Below are 14,332 nucleotides of genomic sequence, written 5' to 3'. Positions count from 1 at the left end.
TGATGTAGGTCTAAGGTAAGTACAACAGGAGATAACTAGAAACGGAGAGAGAATAGGAAACAAAATAGAAGATGTTAAGGAACATAAAGAGGAAATCAGGAATTCAGTTGTTTGAGGAACAATTCATATGCTTTCAAGAAGTGTGGATGTTCCTTTTGAAGATAGAATTCATCAGCTAACCAGATGAAAAATAGATATTAATAGAGGATAGAAAATTTTGTCTCACTTTCAGTTTAAAAAATGAAAGTACAATCTGGGTAAAATATGTATTTGTCTGTATTTTCTTACAGGGGTTCATGCTAATGAAAAATGAACACTTTTTCAGGGTATCTTTTCACATGTGGCAAAATGGCAAGTAAATTCCTGCTGGTTTAAAATAGAATGTGCGTTGAGGTGGCTGGAAGTAGGACACAGAAGTCACTGCTCCTTTCTTCTGCTCTTGGCTTTATTGGAAAACTACTGTTTGAAAACTGTGTAAATCACAATTTCTAATTCAAGTTTTCTCATCTGTAAAGCAGAGATAACAATACCTACCTACCTCATAGGAGTGTTGTGAAGTTTAATTAATGTTTGTTAAGCTCTCCAGCCTTTTTGGACGAAAGCGGATAAATGAAACCTCTTGTTAACAATGGGAAAGTGCCAGGCAGAAGATGTAGAGTGATTTTGAGGTTGGAACGAGGAGATAGAACAGGAAAGGAAAATGTTTGGTTAGAAGTGATAGAATTATTAGATCTATTGAATCCAAGCATTTTCTTACAATTAGCTTGTAATTTGAACATGTATGTAGGTCTAGATCTTTTGAGGTCCTTTCCAATCCCTAACATTCTGTGATTTGGTGATCTGGTTTTTGTTTCAACTTCAGATAGTTTAGAAATTCGTTGCCTTTGAAAAGTTGAATAATTCATCTACATTCCCTTTTTGCCTCCATTGGGAGGTGAATTCTTTATAGTCTACCTACCTATGCCAAACCAAACCAAGTGTTTTTCCATCCTCAAACTTGTATCAAGGTTTCTGGAAGGGCTGAATTGCTGTATTTAGAGGTCATAGACTTTGGAATAACAAGTAGGCAACAATAATAGTAACAAATATATGAAATTCTGTGTATGTATATGTGTCTACAGTATCATTTGAGCAACCCAATAATAAGATCAAGAGAGAAACTTTTGAGACAATTTTGACACAAATAATAGAGTGAATTAGTGTTGAGTGATAAGAAAATCGGGGGGGGGGATTAGCTTTGCTACACCTTGTTTCTGAAGCTTTTTTTTTCTGATTCAGATAGGAAATAGTCAAAATAACCTTTCTTGTTGCAGTCAAAGGAAATGCTGTTTATATTCACCAGCAAGTTTCTTAGAGTTGACTGTGCCTGTAGCTGCGAACTTAACAAACATCGTGGTGTGTCAGCAACATCCCAGGTGTCATTATAAATATCAGCAGTATGTAAGTGGCATTTGTAAATAAGCACAAACATGTGAAGTGGTCTGTGTTTGTTACCAACCCTTACGCACCTTCGCTGTGCCGGAGCTTCGTGCTTAGTTGAGTAGCTCATGTGAGTTGAATGTACGCTAAATATCAAGTGGTGTTGCACAGCTTGAAAAGAAAAAGAACTTTAAAGAAAGCAAGCAGACTTTTGATATTTTTTTCCCCAAGTAGTTCTGTTAATGCCCAAGAAAACACTTCCATGGGTGTTAAGAAACCAGCTGTCTCTAGACTCCAGGAAAAGTCATTTATGGATCTCTCTTGTCCATAGCCATTCAGACTTTCAGTGGAAGGCAGAGCGCCACTGCTCTCGAGAGGAGCTTGAATCAACTCGCATGAATATTGCCCTCTCCAGGGATATTGGCATGCAAAACAGATGTTGTTCGTCTTCAATGCACCTCACAAATGGATTCTTAACCACTTGGAAATGAACAGGCAGAGTCGGGAGTAGGTTCTCTTCAGCGGAAGCGAACTGATGCGTAATCAGTGTGGATAGGTGGCAATAACTCCTTTCTCAAAGTGTTTGGTACTGTTTAATTTGAGTACCTTGCTGGTGTTGTTTTCCATTGTATGTATTTACTGGAGGCAGCTAAACCTGTGCAAGCACAGCAACAAGCTGTTGTCATTCTGAACATCCAGTGGTTTTTTCCCCTCACCGTTTCCCCTCTCTCTTAATTATATTTTATCTCCAATATTCAAACCGAGAGAGTGAAGCATCTTGCAAGCTATTTCTTCTTTAAACATGGGGCTAAACCAGTTCCCTACAGCACCTTCAAGCATCTACATCTGACTGATGTTTGTGGGACCAACCTCTGCTTAAACAGAGATGGAAGACAGAATTTGAAAAGCTTCAGAAAGATCTCAATTGTTTGCCTTGTAGTAAGATAACACCCGTGTAACACCTCTCATAGATTTGGATCCATTTTATGAAAGCAATTTGTGAAAATCTTAACATAATTGAAGGTATATTTAAATTCATCTTTGTACACAAAGCAATTGTTTCCTTGCGTTTTCTAAAAACAGCAAAATATAGCGGTGTCCAGAGCATCAGCGCAGCAAAAATACAGCATCTTTATTTTCAGCTGTGACTGATAAATAAGGATGCACCAACTTCCCTGGGTCACAGAGTAACTTTCAACGTACCGCCAATAAAATCCACTTAAATGAAGCGAACTTCTGGGGCCTAAATTTTCTTTGGTTGAATTTCTGCAGGCTTCTGAGACTTCATTGCTCAGCAGGGTGTATTTGTTACAGGGACTGGAAGAAGGTGCAGCTGCTAAGGGCAGAAGTTTCTGAAGGTGAAGATGGTTCACGATTTCCCTTTTTCCTTTTGTTGCCTGGAAGTCAGCACTAAGAAACTTCATTAAAACTGCCTGAGGTCACTGGAGTTCTAGTAAAGACTAAAAACCATCATCATCTGAAAACTCAGATGAGCCACTGAACTTGACTTTTATCAAGAAGGAGTTTTCTAATTCAAATAATCTGGATAAAAGCACTAACCCAGTATTTGGTATGAACCCATTTAGTGCCAAACCTTTATACACCACACTTCCACCACAGAGCGCATTTCCTCCAGCCACTTTTATGCCACCAGTCCAGACCGGTATTCCTGGGCTGCAACCATACCCAGAATTAGATCAGATGAGCTTCCTACCACGTATGGCCTATACTTACCCAACTGGAGCAGCTACTTTTGCTGATATGCAAAAAATTGGGATTTTATACTTCACCAAGCCACACAACAGCAAATGTTATGGTAAATAGGGAAGAACTTTTCTTGGTCTTAATGTTTGGTGTATTTGGATTGAAAGCATATGTAGCAAAAGCGTTCACGGTTTCACCTGGAGGAAGAGCAAACGCTGTGGATTTGGCTTGAGTTACTGGCAGGTTGGTGTTATTTCTGCTGAGCGGTTCCTATGAGCGTTTTGAGACCTGGCGAGTACCTGGTGTGTTTTCACAGTGTCTTAAGCTCCACAATTGCCTGTTATTTGTAAATGCAAAAAGAAAAAAAGTAATGAAAGATAATATCGAAGCTTTTGGCTGTAGTGTTGCTTTGAATCTCCTTGCATGTGGAAGGGTCTCTGATCTAACCAATGCCTTTATTTTAAAGGTGTTTCCAAGCTGTGCATGTGCTGTTCTTCAGGTCTCCAAGAGGCACTTAGAGCTGCTGGTGGTATTGTCAAAAATTTCCTGGTGGCCGGAATAACTGTGTGAGCCTTAAATCTGTAGTACGAGTCAGAACTGCTCCTTAACTTGCTGGTGAAACTTGTGGTCGTTGTGTCTTTGAAATGAAGAAGTGGGAATATTGAGCACAGACCTTGCATGTATGAGGTGTAAAGGGTTTCCCATGTTGGCATTTCATCATATCAGCGATGTCAGTAAGAGCACCTATTAACACCAGCTATGCTTTAATTAGTTAGGATTTTCCAGTAATGGCCTTCAAATAGTTTCTTGGGCTCCGAACGCTGCAGTGAAGATGGTTTTCTCTGCACCCCTGTAGTCACGGCCGTTATAAACCATGCTTCACGTTAACGTTTGCAGGAGGAGCACGCTGGGTTCTGCAGGTTTGCTGAAGTGGCTGATGAGTACCAGCATCATTTGGGTTTTGTCGAACAGGATGTTTGATTTCGATAAGGGTTTTCAGGTTTTAGGAGGGAAGTTTGATGAGCATGGCCAGTTGACTCAGGCACAGGAAATGATTTTCAGGCCTTTTTTTTTTGTATTGGCAGAGAGGTGATAATCAAATGACACTAAAACTGACATTTTAAGTGAGTTTTACTATGTTCATGAGTTATAATGAAGTAAAATTAAAAAAAGAACTGTCTTTAACTCTTTTCATTGGAGACTCCAATAGCTTGTGCTATAGCCGGATTTTGGTGTGTGCCACCACAACAACATTAAGGCACAGGTTTTCTGATGATGTTGGTTTTAATGGTGTTTTTCTAATCCCAACCATCTGATAATCTTCAAGGAAGAATAAATTACATCTTGATGTCTTTGCATGTCCTTGCCTTGCTGTTATGTGTGGCAGTGCAAAAAAGGGCCGTGGTCCTCCCATCTCTGTGAGAGCCTCCCTCAGACATTAATATTTATTAATTTTGCAGGATCCACTTTTAAACCCTCAGCTCAGAACCTAAACTTGTTTACAAAATAACCTTCCCAAACAGATTGTTTTGTGATGCTTGTATATCACTTTTATTAATGAAAAAAAAAGCAATTCCTGAAATGCTCACCATTTAAATTGACAGATGATACCAGACGTCTTTATTTAACTCATGTCAGTATTTTTTAGCTTTCTGCGATGTGTGTGTCCATAGAGACTTTCCAGTGGAGGATATAGGCACCTTAACTTTCTCATAGTGGCACAGTAAAATAAAATATCTGAATACGCTTATTTTCATTGCTTTAAGCAAATCCCTGGAAGTATTTTCACAGGCTTTGCGGACAACAGAATGGAAAAAAGTGGTGAAAGTCGTATGATTTGCTATTCTCGGGTCAGCAGATATCTTGGGGAATACTTGGACAGAGCCATTGGAAAGCACTTTGACTGTACTCCAGAGCCTTTAATTTTGCTACAGCCTTTTCAGAATGTTTTGTTAAAACTTTATAGGGAAATTATCTACAGGAAGCGTGATGCCGCACCGCTAAATTAAATGGGCAACTCTCATTGTGTTAGATTTATAAACTGGTGTGGGTAACAGATCTTCTGCATGTCAAGTTGGAAATAGGATGGAAATATTCTTCAAGTGGAAAAATACATTTAGTGCCATATAAAATCCTCGTTCGATGTTGTGTGATATTTACTATGGCATCTGAGAGCTTTTGAGCAGTTTCTGATGCTGAATGGAGTTAATGAAGCTAATGAAATGTGTTTTTGTTCTCATAGATCCATAGTGTGAAGCATTGGTTGAGGTCCTGACAAGACAAGAGTTGGCCAAGTGAAAACCCAAAAATTATTTCATCTGTTGTATTCTATACTTAATAGTTAAAATTAAGGGTATTTTGTACAGCTAACTTTGCAACCTTGAAGTTACTTTATGAGTCACAAGACTGTCATATCCAAACTGCTGTAGGGACCTTATACGTAAATGTTGCTGCTTATAAACAAATGAAAACCTGATGATTTATTCTCTTCACTTGGTGAAAGCTTCTGTAGCTTTGCAAAATCCTCATGATTATAATTTTAAATTGCTTGTGGTGCAGGTTTTTAGGTGTATAACATGGCAGATATATTTGGCACCCCTTTCGAGGTCCATTTTCCGTCACGACTGAACCTCACCGACATGTGTTGTGAAGTTCACATATCTGTCCCTGGGTAATACTGCTCCGTGTGGGACTCCTCCCGGATTTCACAGCTGAACTCAATTTGACAGTAAATCTCATCCCATCCTTTTTGTTGACTCAAGGTGTGACTGAAGATGCAGATCCTTTCATCACATATTCAAAGGGATAGTTTCTGACTGCAAAATAAATCTGGCTTGTGCCCACTCAAAAGTTGCTGCCAAACTTCTCGGGCTACCAAGCCTAATGTTTCAATTAATGTTTAAGTTAACTCTTGCAATTCCAGCTTTTGTACAAGAGGAGTGTTTTAAGTGCTAAACCTCAAATTTCCATGATATGAGAATGGTTCGCTGTTCATCATTTAAGGTTTTACTATTTCAAATTTGCTGTAGAAAACTGAGCCGATTTTTTGATGTAGGATGGTTCTGTTATCTCATGGAGCAGTTAACGATGACTTCTACAAACTATAGGTTGTCTTTCTTATAAAATTAGTTAAAATATCTGCAAGTCATTTTTTTTCAAGGGTGTATATATATATATGTTCTTAAACTGGCTATGGGTGCATTTTGTAATTCCTACCTTTCTATAGAGAAACTGCTCTGGAGCCCAGAATGTGTAGAGCACATTTCTCATCATATTCCTAATAAATTGGAGAAATTTCAAAGTGCCAACCCATTATTACCAGACTGGTGCTTTTTCTGTAATAGGAAACTAGCAACTAATATGTCTCCTGTCAAGTTTAAAAATAGCGCTACATCTCCCATTACCACACCTATTAGTTCTCTATCCACTTGGAGATATTCTAAATCAAGTATTGTTCATCTATTTAAACCTAATGTAAGCCCTCAAGATCATCAATATTATCAAATTTATAGTAATTGGTACTGGAAAAGATGAGTCTTGCAAACTGCCTTGAGCCTTCAAGGGCCATAAACACAGGCCAAATAAGTTGGATAAAACCAACATGCCATGAAACCACATTGGCAGTCTCTGTTAAAGTAAGTTATCATTATGCCAGGCTTTTGAATTACACGGCAAATGGGAGCTTATAATTAACGGTTAAATCAGAATAACTTGCTTTCTATCAACTACAAATGCTAACCTTACATTTTCAGGTAATGGTCTTAGAGTAGATCTGTTCTGGGGTTTTTGAAAAAGCTGTTACTGGCTGAAGAGCTACCCAAAATAACCTTAGAACTTCTTGTGAATCATAAATAGTTTGGGTTGGAAGGGACATTTAAAGGTTGTCTAGTGCCCCCCCTGCCATGAGCAGGGACATCTTCACCAGCTCAGGTTGCTCAGAGCCCCGTCCAGCCTGGCCTGGGATGTCTCCAGGGATGGTTCAGCCACCACCTCTCTGGCCAACCTGGGCCAGGCTCTCACCACCCTCAGTGTAAAAATTTCCTTCCTCATGTCCAGCCTGAATCTCCCTCCTTTAGTTTAAAACCATCACCCCTTGTCCTGTTGTAACAGGCCCTGCTGAAAAGTCTGTCTCCATCTTTCTTGTAGGCCCCTTTTCAGTACTGAAAGGCTCCTTTTAAGTACCGAAGATAAGGGATTGTTTAATATCTACCGCTCTGCAGCATGCTTGTGTCAACTTCTGGAAATCTATTTGGACTATTAAAGGGAAGAAAAGGCGGAAGAAACTGTGGAAGCGTAACCCAGTTTGCTGGCTATGGGTGGTTGTGGCTGTACTGGTTTTCCTGGCCGATCATGGCCCCTGGTTCTCCACCACTCTTTCATATTTTCCTATTCTCTTTTGGCTTAGAAATCGGGCAAACATCCTTTTAATTAAATATCAAAAATAATGACGTTGTGAATCTGAACTCAGGAAAGTAGTTTACAGACTGTTTAGTTTCACCAATACCCTGTTCTGTTCTACACTTAGTAGATGAATTAGAGACATTCAAATCAAGTTGTATGTTGTAATTGCTGTTGACAATGTACTGGGAATCAGGAGATTGGGCAGTGAAATGTCCCTGAAAATATCTCTTTGGAGTGCTGTGCTCCAAAGGGGGATGGATATGTGCTTCCCACCAGGGCAGGGTGGCTGTATCTGGGTTTGAGTTAACCAGAAATGTGATCCACAGATGTTTTTCTCCACTGGAAAAAAATACATTGCAATAATTTACTTTATTCAATATAGATTAAGATCTTCAAAGATGTTGATTGAGGATGTCTGGAAGTATAAATGCAAAGTATTTATAACAATTTTGGACTGTCAGGCAAGAAGGTGAAAATAAAATTTGAAGGATTAAATTTTTTTGCTTTTCTGTAGCTGAAAAAACCACCCCTACAACACATTTAATTTACAGCAGGAAATAAGAGCCATTACTGACTTTGCATAGATAAAATCATAAAACAATTTAAATACTGAGTTTTAAAACGCATGCTCGGCATCAACAACTTTTTCATATGGATCTATAGCAATATTGTTTACTTAACATGTGCAGGATAATGCGTGGATTTTACACCATGTTATTTTCTAAACGTATAAACTCCAAAAGGAGCCATTAGGGTCTCTTGTGTTAGGGTGGCTCTGGATTAATCTTGAAATTGTAACTTTCCTGCCGTTGCATTTCAGGGTAGAAAGAAGAGCTACCAGAACGGAGCCTGTTGATCCTCACAGATTGTATTTCAGTTCAAATCAAAGGATTTCTTTAAAAATTGTAGTATTGGCAATTGAGAATGCATCATCTGTGGTGTTCCTTACCTCTGTGGGATGGACACCTGTCCGTGAGCGTTTTCAGGAATGTAATTCTGAGAATGAGGAAAAAATAAGTGCACATTTTAAAGTGCATTATAAGCAGTTGTGATTTCAATATATGTGTATTAACAGTAAGGCTTAAAATAGTCCATTGAAGATTAACTTAGCAGTCCTTTAGGCAAACACTTCAAATAAGTATCATAAATAAGCTTTACACTGAAAGGGCTTTTGGGGCAGAATTCTCAGATGGGGGAATCCTTACCTGAGACCATTCGGAATTCCGTCATTTTCTCCCATTCAATCCGTTTTTATTTCTGGCTGGGAATTAATTATCAATGTAAGGAAGACAGTCTTTCCAAACATATATGTTAATCGTAAGCACAGAAAAATGTTATATTTTAGTGTTTAGCGAAACAAAACCAGCACAATCCCTCTTGGTTTCGGTGGTGACTGTTGGGTGTCTTTGCTGCCTGCAGGTAACGCTGGGTTTTGATGTTCTGTAGGTGTTTGCAACTTTCGGGTTGTGTGGATGGGCCAGACTGTGGTTTAGGGGCGTCACCAGTAAATTAATATCGGTGCCGATACAGACATCCAAATAAAGGTGAGCGATTTTGGTTTACCGCATTCTCAAAAGAGGTAGAGAATTTCTTGCTTTTTCCAGTTGATTTTTATCAAAGATCAATTAAGCGGCACTCTCGCCTTGCGCGTTTATGGAGTTTAGTAATGACAAACCTCACAGCCGGTACTTTTGGGTGATCTAAATAGGAGTCGAATTTTGGTCAAACTTTAAAAACGTGTTTGTGTTGAAGGTTTCGGTGAGTCACTGGCGCGAGTGGGAGGGGAACGCGGGCTCTTTCAATCTGGGTCTACGTGTCTACACGCGGTGTCCCCGCTCCAAACCGGGTGCGTGTCCTGGGGCTGGGAGAAAGGTAAAGATCCTGTCATAATCCTATGGAAAAATCCCATTTTACTGGAATGTGAGAAGTTTTTGTGTTTATCAGGTGTTACGGTGTGTTGATCTGAAATCATCCATCGATACGTTTACATCCACAATTCGTACCTGCTGGGTTTTGTAGTCGGTTGAGTTGTAAGATACCGAACCACGTGTGCTCTGGATACGGCGGTGGAATAAATGTCTCATACGTGTGGGACTGCAACCGTTAAAACAATCATTACTGAAACCATATACCTTATTTCCTGTAACTAATGGCAGCTCTCTACCTATGGAATATATTAACAATTATTCCTTTGGTTTTGGATTGTTGCTCAACTATTTTGTTGGACAGATATTTAAACATGATCTGTAATTTATGTTGTCTGAGTACGTCAATGAACGGAGCTAATTATGGCTTTCTGATGCGAGCTGTGCTGATGTTTGTGAAACCACGCTTCTGTTTGAAAGAGCGAATGTATGTTCTTTAATAAATCATGGAAAATGATGAGTTTTCTCTGCCTAGGTTGGTTAACAAAAATACTTTAATTGCTGTTCACCTGGAGTTCAAAAAGAAGCAATGATTTCTGTGGCTTGTTGAACAGTGAATTCTTCTGTGCCCTTAAAGTAGGTTTTTATTTATTACCCTGTGTAGCAAGCACTCAGGATTTCTTTTGAAGGGAAATTATTGGGTCAAACAGCAGTGGTGCATTTGGGGACTGTGTTTTCTGCGATGTCACCGTGTGCTGGAGCTGAAGCAGATGACAAAAGCCCTCGATGAATGTGGCTTTGAGAAACAGCACCTCATCACCTACCTACATTCTTCAGTACTTTAATATAATACTCTATTAGTCATGTCATTTTTGATACTGTTACCACCTGAGAGGGTTTTTCTTATTTTCACATTGTTTCTTATTAATATATATCCTATAGAATGTGCTGCTAACAGTTACTACAGACAGAGTAACACATTTTCAAAGCAGTTTTTTGGGAGGAACACCCAGGATTGTTGGCTCCAGAGAGGAAGCACAGTAATGAGAAAGGGGAAGCCGTTCTGTTTTTCTAATATTTGTTGTTTTCTTTGAAATGGGGAAAAGAATACCTGGAGTGATTTATATTTAATTGAGAATTGCATTCCATCAGATACGCTGAATGTTCTCAGGCCATTTATCAGCTGTGTCTTTTCAAGACCTCTGAGGAGTCTGCGGTACATATTTACCTTAACTCGCCTAGGTCAAGGGAAGTAAAGCAAAAATAATAGATGTTATTTTTGTATGTGAACAAAACTAGAAGTCATGTGGGTGAAATATGAGGTAAATAAGTGTCCTACCTCCTCTGTGCCTTTTAAAATTATTAGTTATATATAATATAATTTCCTTTGTGTTATCAGTGTATCTCTTTAAAACAGAGGATTTATTGGCTTTTTCATTGTTCCAACTTAGTCAATCCCTGAAGTCAATGAGACATATATTGTGCTCCCGTTATTCTTCAGTAGTTTCATGTTTAAGTAGCCTCTTGTTAAGAAAAAAAAACCCGAACAAAATGTGCCACAGTTGGTCCTTATTTAACATATTTTATAAATGTAATTGGATGTATATTTCTGGTGAGGTGGGAGGATAATACGACGCTAGAATCCTACAAGTGCTATTGAGGATTTTAGTGAACAGTACCTAAATTTTGGGGGAACGAGAATTTAATAAGAAAGCCTTTAAGCTTCAGGTTGTCTCCGATCGGTGCGTCATTGCCACTTTTCACATGCTGCTGCCGTGGGGTCTACACGTGATATTGTGAAGAATTAGGCAGCGAGAACCATTTAACCCCCACTTTGCGACGCATCCACAATTCCAACCCCGTTTCCCAGTGTAAATAGCCGAAGGGAACTTATTGCACGGCGATGTTTGTGTAATATTTGCATAACACGCTTTTATCTAAAGGTGAGATAAAGGCAGAATAACCTAAATGTCAGGGTCTTTAAGCAAGAAGGAAACCCGAGAACTGAGAGAGTCTCTTACCGTCAGCACGTACAGTCATTCTCTGTCCCCGTGAGGGGCGTACGCTGAAAACTGTTGCAAAATAACACCCAAGAGCACGTTGTTGATTCAGCTAAACCCAGCGATAAACCGGTTTCAGAACCAGCCTGATGAAGTGCGATTTGATCAGATATTTCATGAGCGAATTGCTTTATTACTGATACCACTAATGATTGGTAAATTAACTGCAACTCGTTCTCCCTGAGCGACTGACTCAATGACATTTACCAACTTTTCACATATCCCTTTTTTTTGGGGGGGGGCTGAATTTGCAAAACGCTTCCTTCTAGTCTTTTGAGTTAAATTTTCGACGACGTTTGATGACAAGCGTAGCATGATTAATTACAAATTGTTCTTTAGGTGAATAGTGCGTATTCTCAAACACAGCTTGTGTTTTTATAGCAGTTATTACCCTGCAGGCTCCAAAAGGGCTTTGGAGTTGAGGCTCTGATTTCGGTTACATCATTGTGAATTCAGAAAACGTCAGTGATCTCAAAAGTGTGATTATGTTTTTTTCTTTATTTTGAAATTAGGTCAGTGGAAAAGAGAACTGAATCTGCTTTGCTACCTGAAAAGCAGCAAGCTCCAACATGGAGTGAAATCTCTGCTTCTACAAGGCAATCGTTTTCCTTTTGAAAGCAACATGTTTACCCACAAAAAATAATTTATTTGGAATAGTATGGGGGAGTGAATAATAAAGCAAATTATAATATGAATCCAGGCTGGATTAGGGCAAGGAAAGTCAGAGCATGAAATACTTTTGCTGATTAATCTGTAATGACCCGGGAGATCAGCATTGCTGTTTCTGTTTGCTCCATGATGGGCCAATGACTCAGTGTGATATAAAGGCTTCTTATATTTTGTCTTGCAATTAGATTTAGTCAGCGTTTGGGCTTTTATTGCTGGCAAGTTAATCTTTTGATAGCCACAGTGCACTCGTAAGGTGGGTTTGTTTGCTTCTTTTCTGCCCTCTGATCACAAATCCATACATTTTTTTAACCTGGTCTTGAATTCAACTAAATTGCAAGGTTGAGATGATGATTGAGATTTTCTGGAGAGTATGTAGCTCTCTGTTGAATTCTCGCTTTTTGTCAGCAGAGGCTTTGAGAAGATAAGGATTACAGTCTGAAACCACCAGAAATTACAGGTCAGGAAATGCATGTACCGCCTTGCGATATACGGCATCAAACGTGACGCTCGAGCAAAGAAGTTTAATGCAGAGTCCTCCCTTTTTAAGGGTATATAGAGAAGGAAACCATCAGAGAAGCAGTCTTGGATGGTGAATACCTTTCAGGGTTTTTGTTTTCAACCTCTGTCTCTGATGGTTTTGCTCAAAGCATCTGAAAAGCAGCTTTTTCAGTGCCCCAAGTCTGTGACTCACGAAGGAGATGAGCAATAGTCACAGGGTTTTCGTCTTTCCCGTCGCTTTGGGCAGCGCGTTTTGCATCCTGTTTGCGAGCAGCACTGGGGTTTCTCAGCTCAGAGCTTCCTTAAGCCTGCAAGACTCGTCTTTTCCAGCTATTTTGGAGTATTCAGAAAAAAATATCACTTGGATGGGGATCTCAGCTCCCAGGGATGCAGGAGAGTCCTGAGGGATGCTCAGGCTGCATCTCCCCAGGCTGCTCTCTGGCTTTAACTCACCCAAATGAACATTATTAGCAACTCTTGGGGCTGAAGGTGTGCTTGGATTGTTCTTTGGCTTTATCTACCGCCAGCAAAACCTGTGAAAAAATGAATAAACTACTTCCTAACCTATGGAAGAATGCTGCGTTCAAGAGTGTGTAAAGTAGAGCTGCTTTTAAATATCTGATTGAAAAGAGAACAGTAAATTCAAAATACAGTATTTCTTAAGTCATGCATGTTTTGATTAATTTAAAAATTAAAAATGGTATCTTTGTCACGGTCGAAACTAATAGGTGTGATAATTCTTCCATCAAGTAGCCTTTTCTGAGGTAAACTCATTAATATGATGTGGAAGATCAATTTCATAAGTAAAATGAAGACACTGTAAGGCCTCGCAATGTTTCTTTATTCCTCCGACATCCTTTCCTCAAATGAAAGAAAGTGTATTTCTAAAGGAAAATATTCCTCTGCTGTCGTTTTCAGAATCCAGACGGATCTGAAGCACTTGAAAAATGAGCGTTCTTCTCATTGAAGCCTTTTACGGCGGTTCCCACAAACAGCTGATGGACCTTCTCCAGGAAGAGCTACAGGACGACTGTGTCCTCTGCACCCTCCCTGCCAAGAAGTGGCATTGGAAAGCACGGACTGCTGCGCTTTATTTCATGCAAACAGTGGCAACAAATGCTAATTACAGGTAACCCAGGAACTGAGTAATCTCAAAACTCAAATTACAGGGAGACCTTCAAACAGGTCCCATGAGCTGGCTCCTCAGTTATGTGCATGCAAGCATCTGTGCACAAGCAAATGGAGACTTGCTGTGGACATTACAAGTTTTTCTTCTTGCATTGAGTATGAAATATGGGAAATAACCACCGTGCTTATAGAGTTTTACTGTTTGTCTTGCGTTGCTAGTCTTTGTAGTCTCCAAGAATGCAAGTATATGGATGCCTGTTTGTGTATAGTGTGTATGTTTAAAATTATCAGGTCAGTTCGGTAAGACTGAATGTTTTAAACTGTGCTTCGCAGGTTAAGTTGAAAGATGGGATAGATGTGAGCGCTGCAAACTTCTTCACTTGCCCTGCGAGGTATCTGTTAGCAGGTCTGATTTATCAGTGTCGTACTCGGGCTGACCTGGAGGATTAACAGAGCAGTTTTATCTTAATTGTGGTCCGGGTCTGTAGTGTGACGGCAACTGTGGATGTCAATTATGCATTTATGTAAGCGGCAAATTTCTATCAGCTAGAACCTGGCCTGATAAAAGCCGACTATTTAGGTCAACAG

The 14,332-nt window shown here is 39.5% G+C and overlaps 1 protein-coding gene across 1 annotated transcript in view; it reads left to right on the top strand.

The window, feature by feature from the left end:
* Positions 1–14,332, top strand: part of GTDC1 (glycosyltransferase like domain containing 1) — a gene marked incomplete at its 3' end in the record, with an annotated part of 158,665 nt that overhangs the window by 20,389 nt on the left and 123,944 nt on the right. Inside the window, exon 2 of the mRNA XM_080346674.1 lies at positions 13,535–13,745. Within this exon, the coding sequence (XP_080202800.1) occupies positions 13,564–13,745 (182 nt within the window). The 5' untranslated portion in view covers positions 13,535–13,563. The remainder of the gene's footprint in view (positions 1–13,534; positions 13,746–14,332) is intronic.

The sequence above is a fragment of the Nesoenas mayeri genome, assembly GCF_963082525.1.
Source record: "Nesoenas mayeri genome assembly, chromosome: 6".
NCBI lineage: Eukaryota > Metazoa > Chordata > Aves > Columbiformes > Columbidae > Nesoenas > Nesoenas mayeri.
This window is presented reverse-complemented; position numbering and strand designations above follow the sequence as displayed.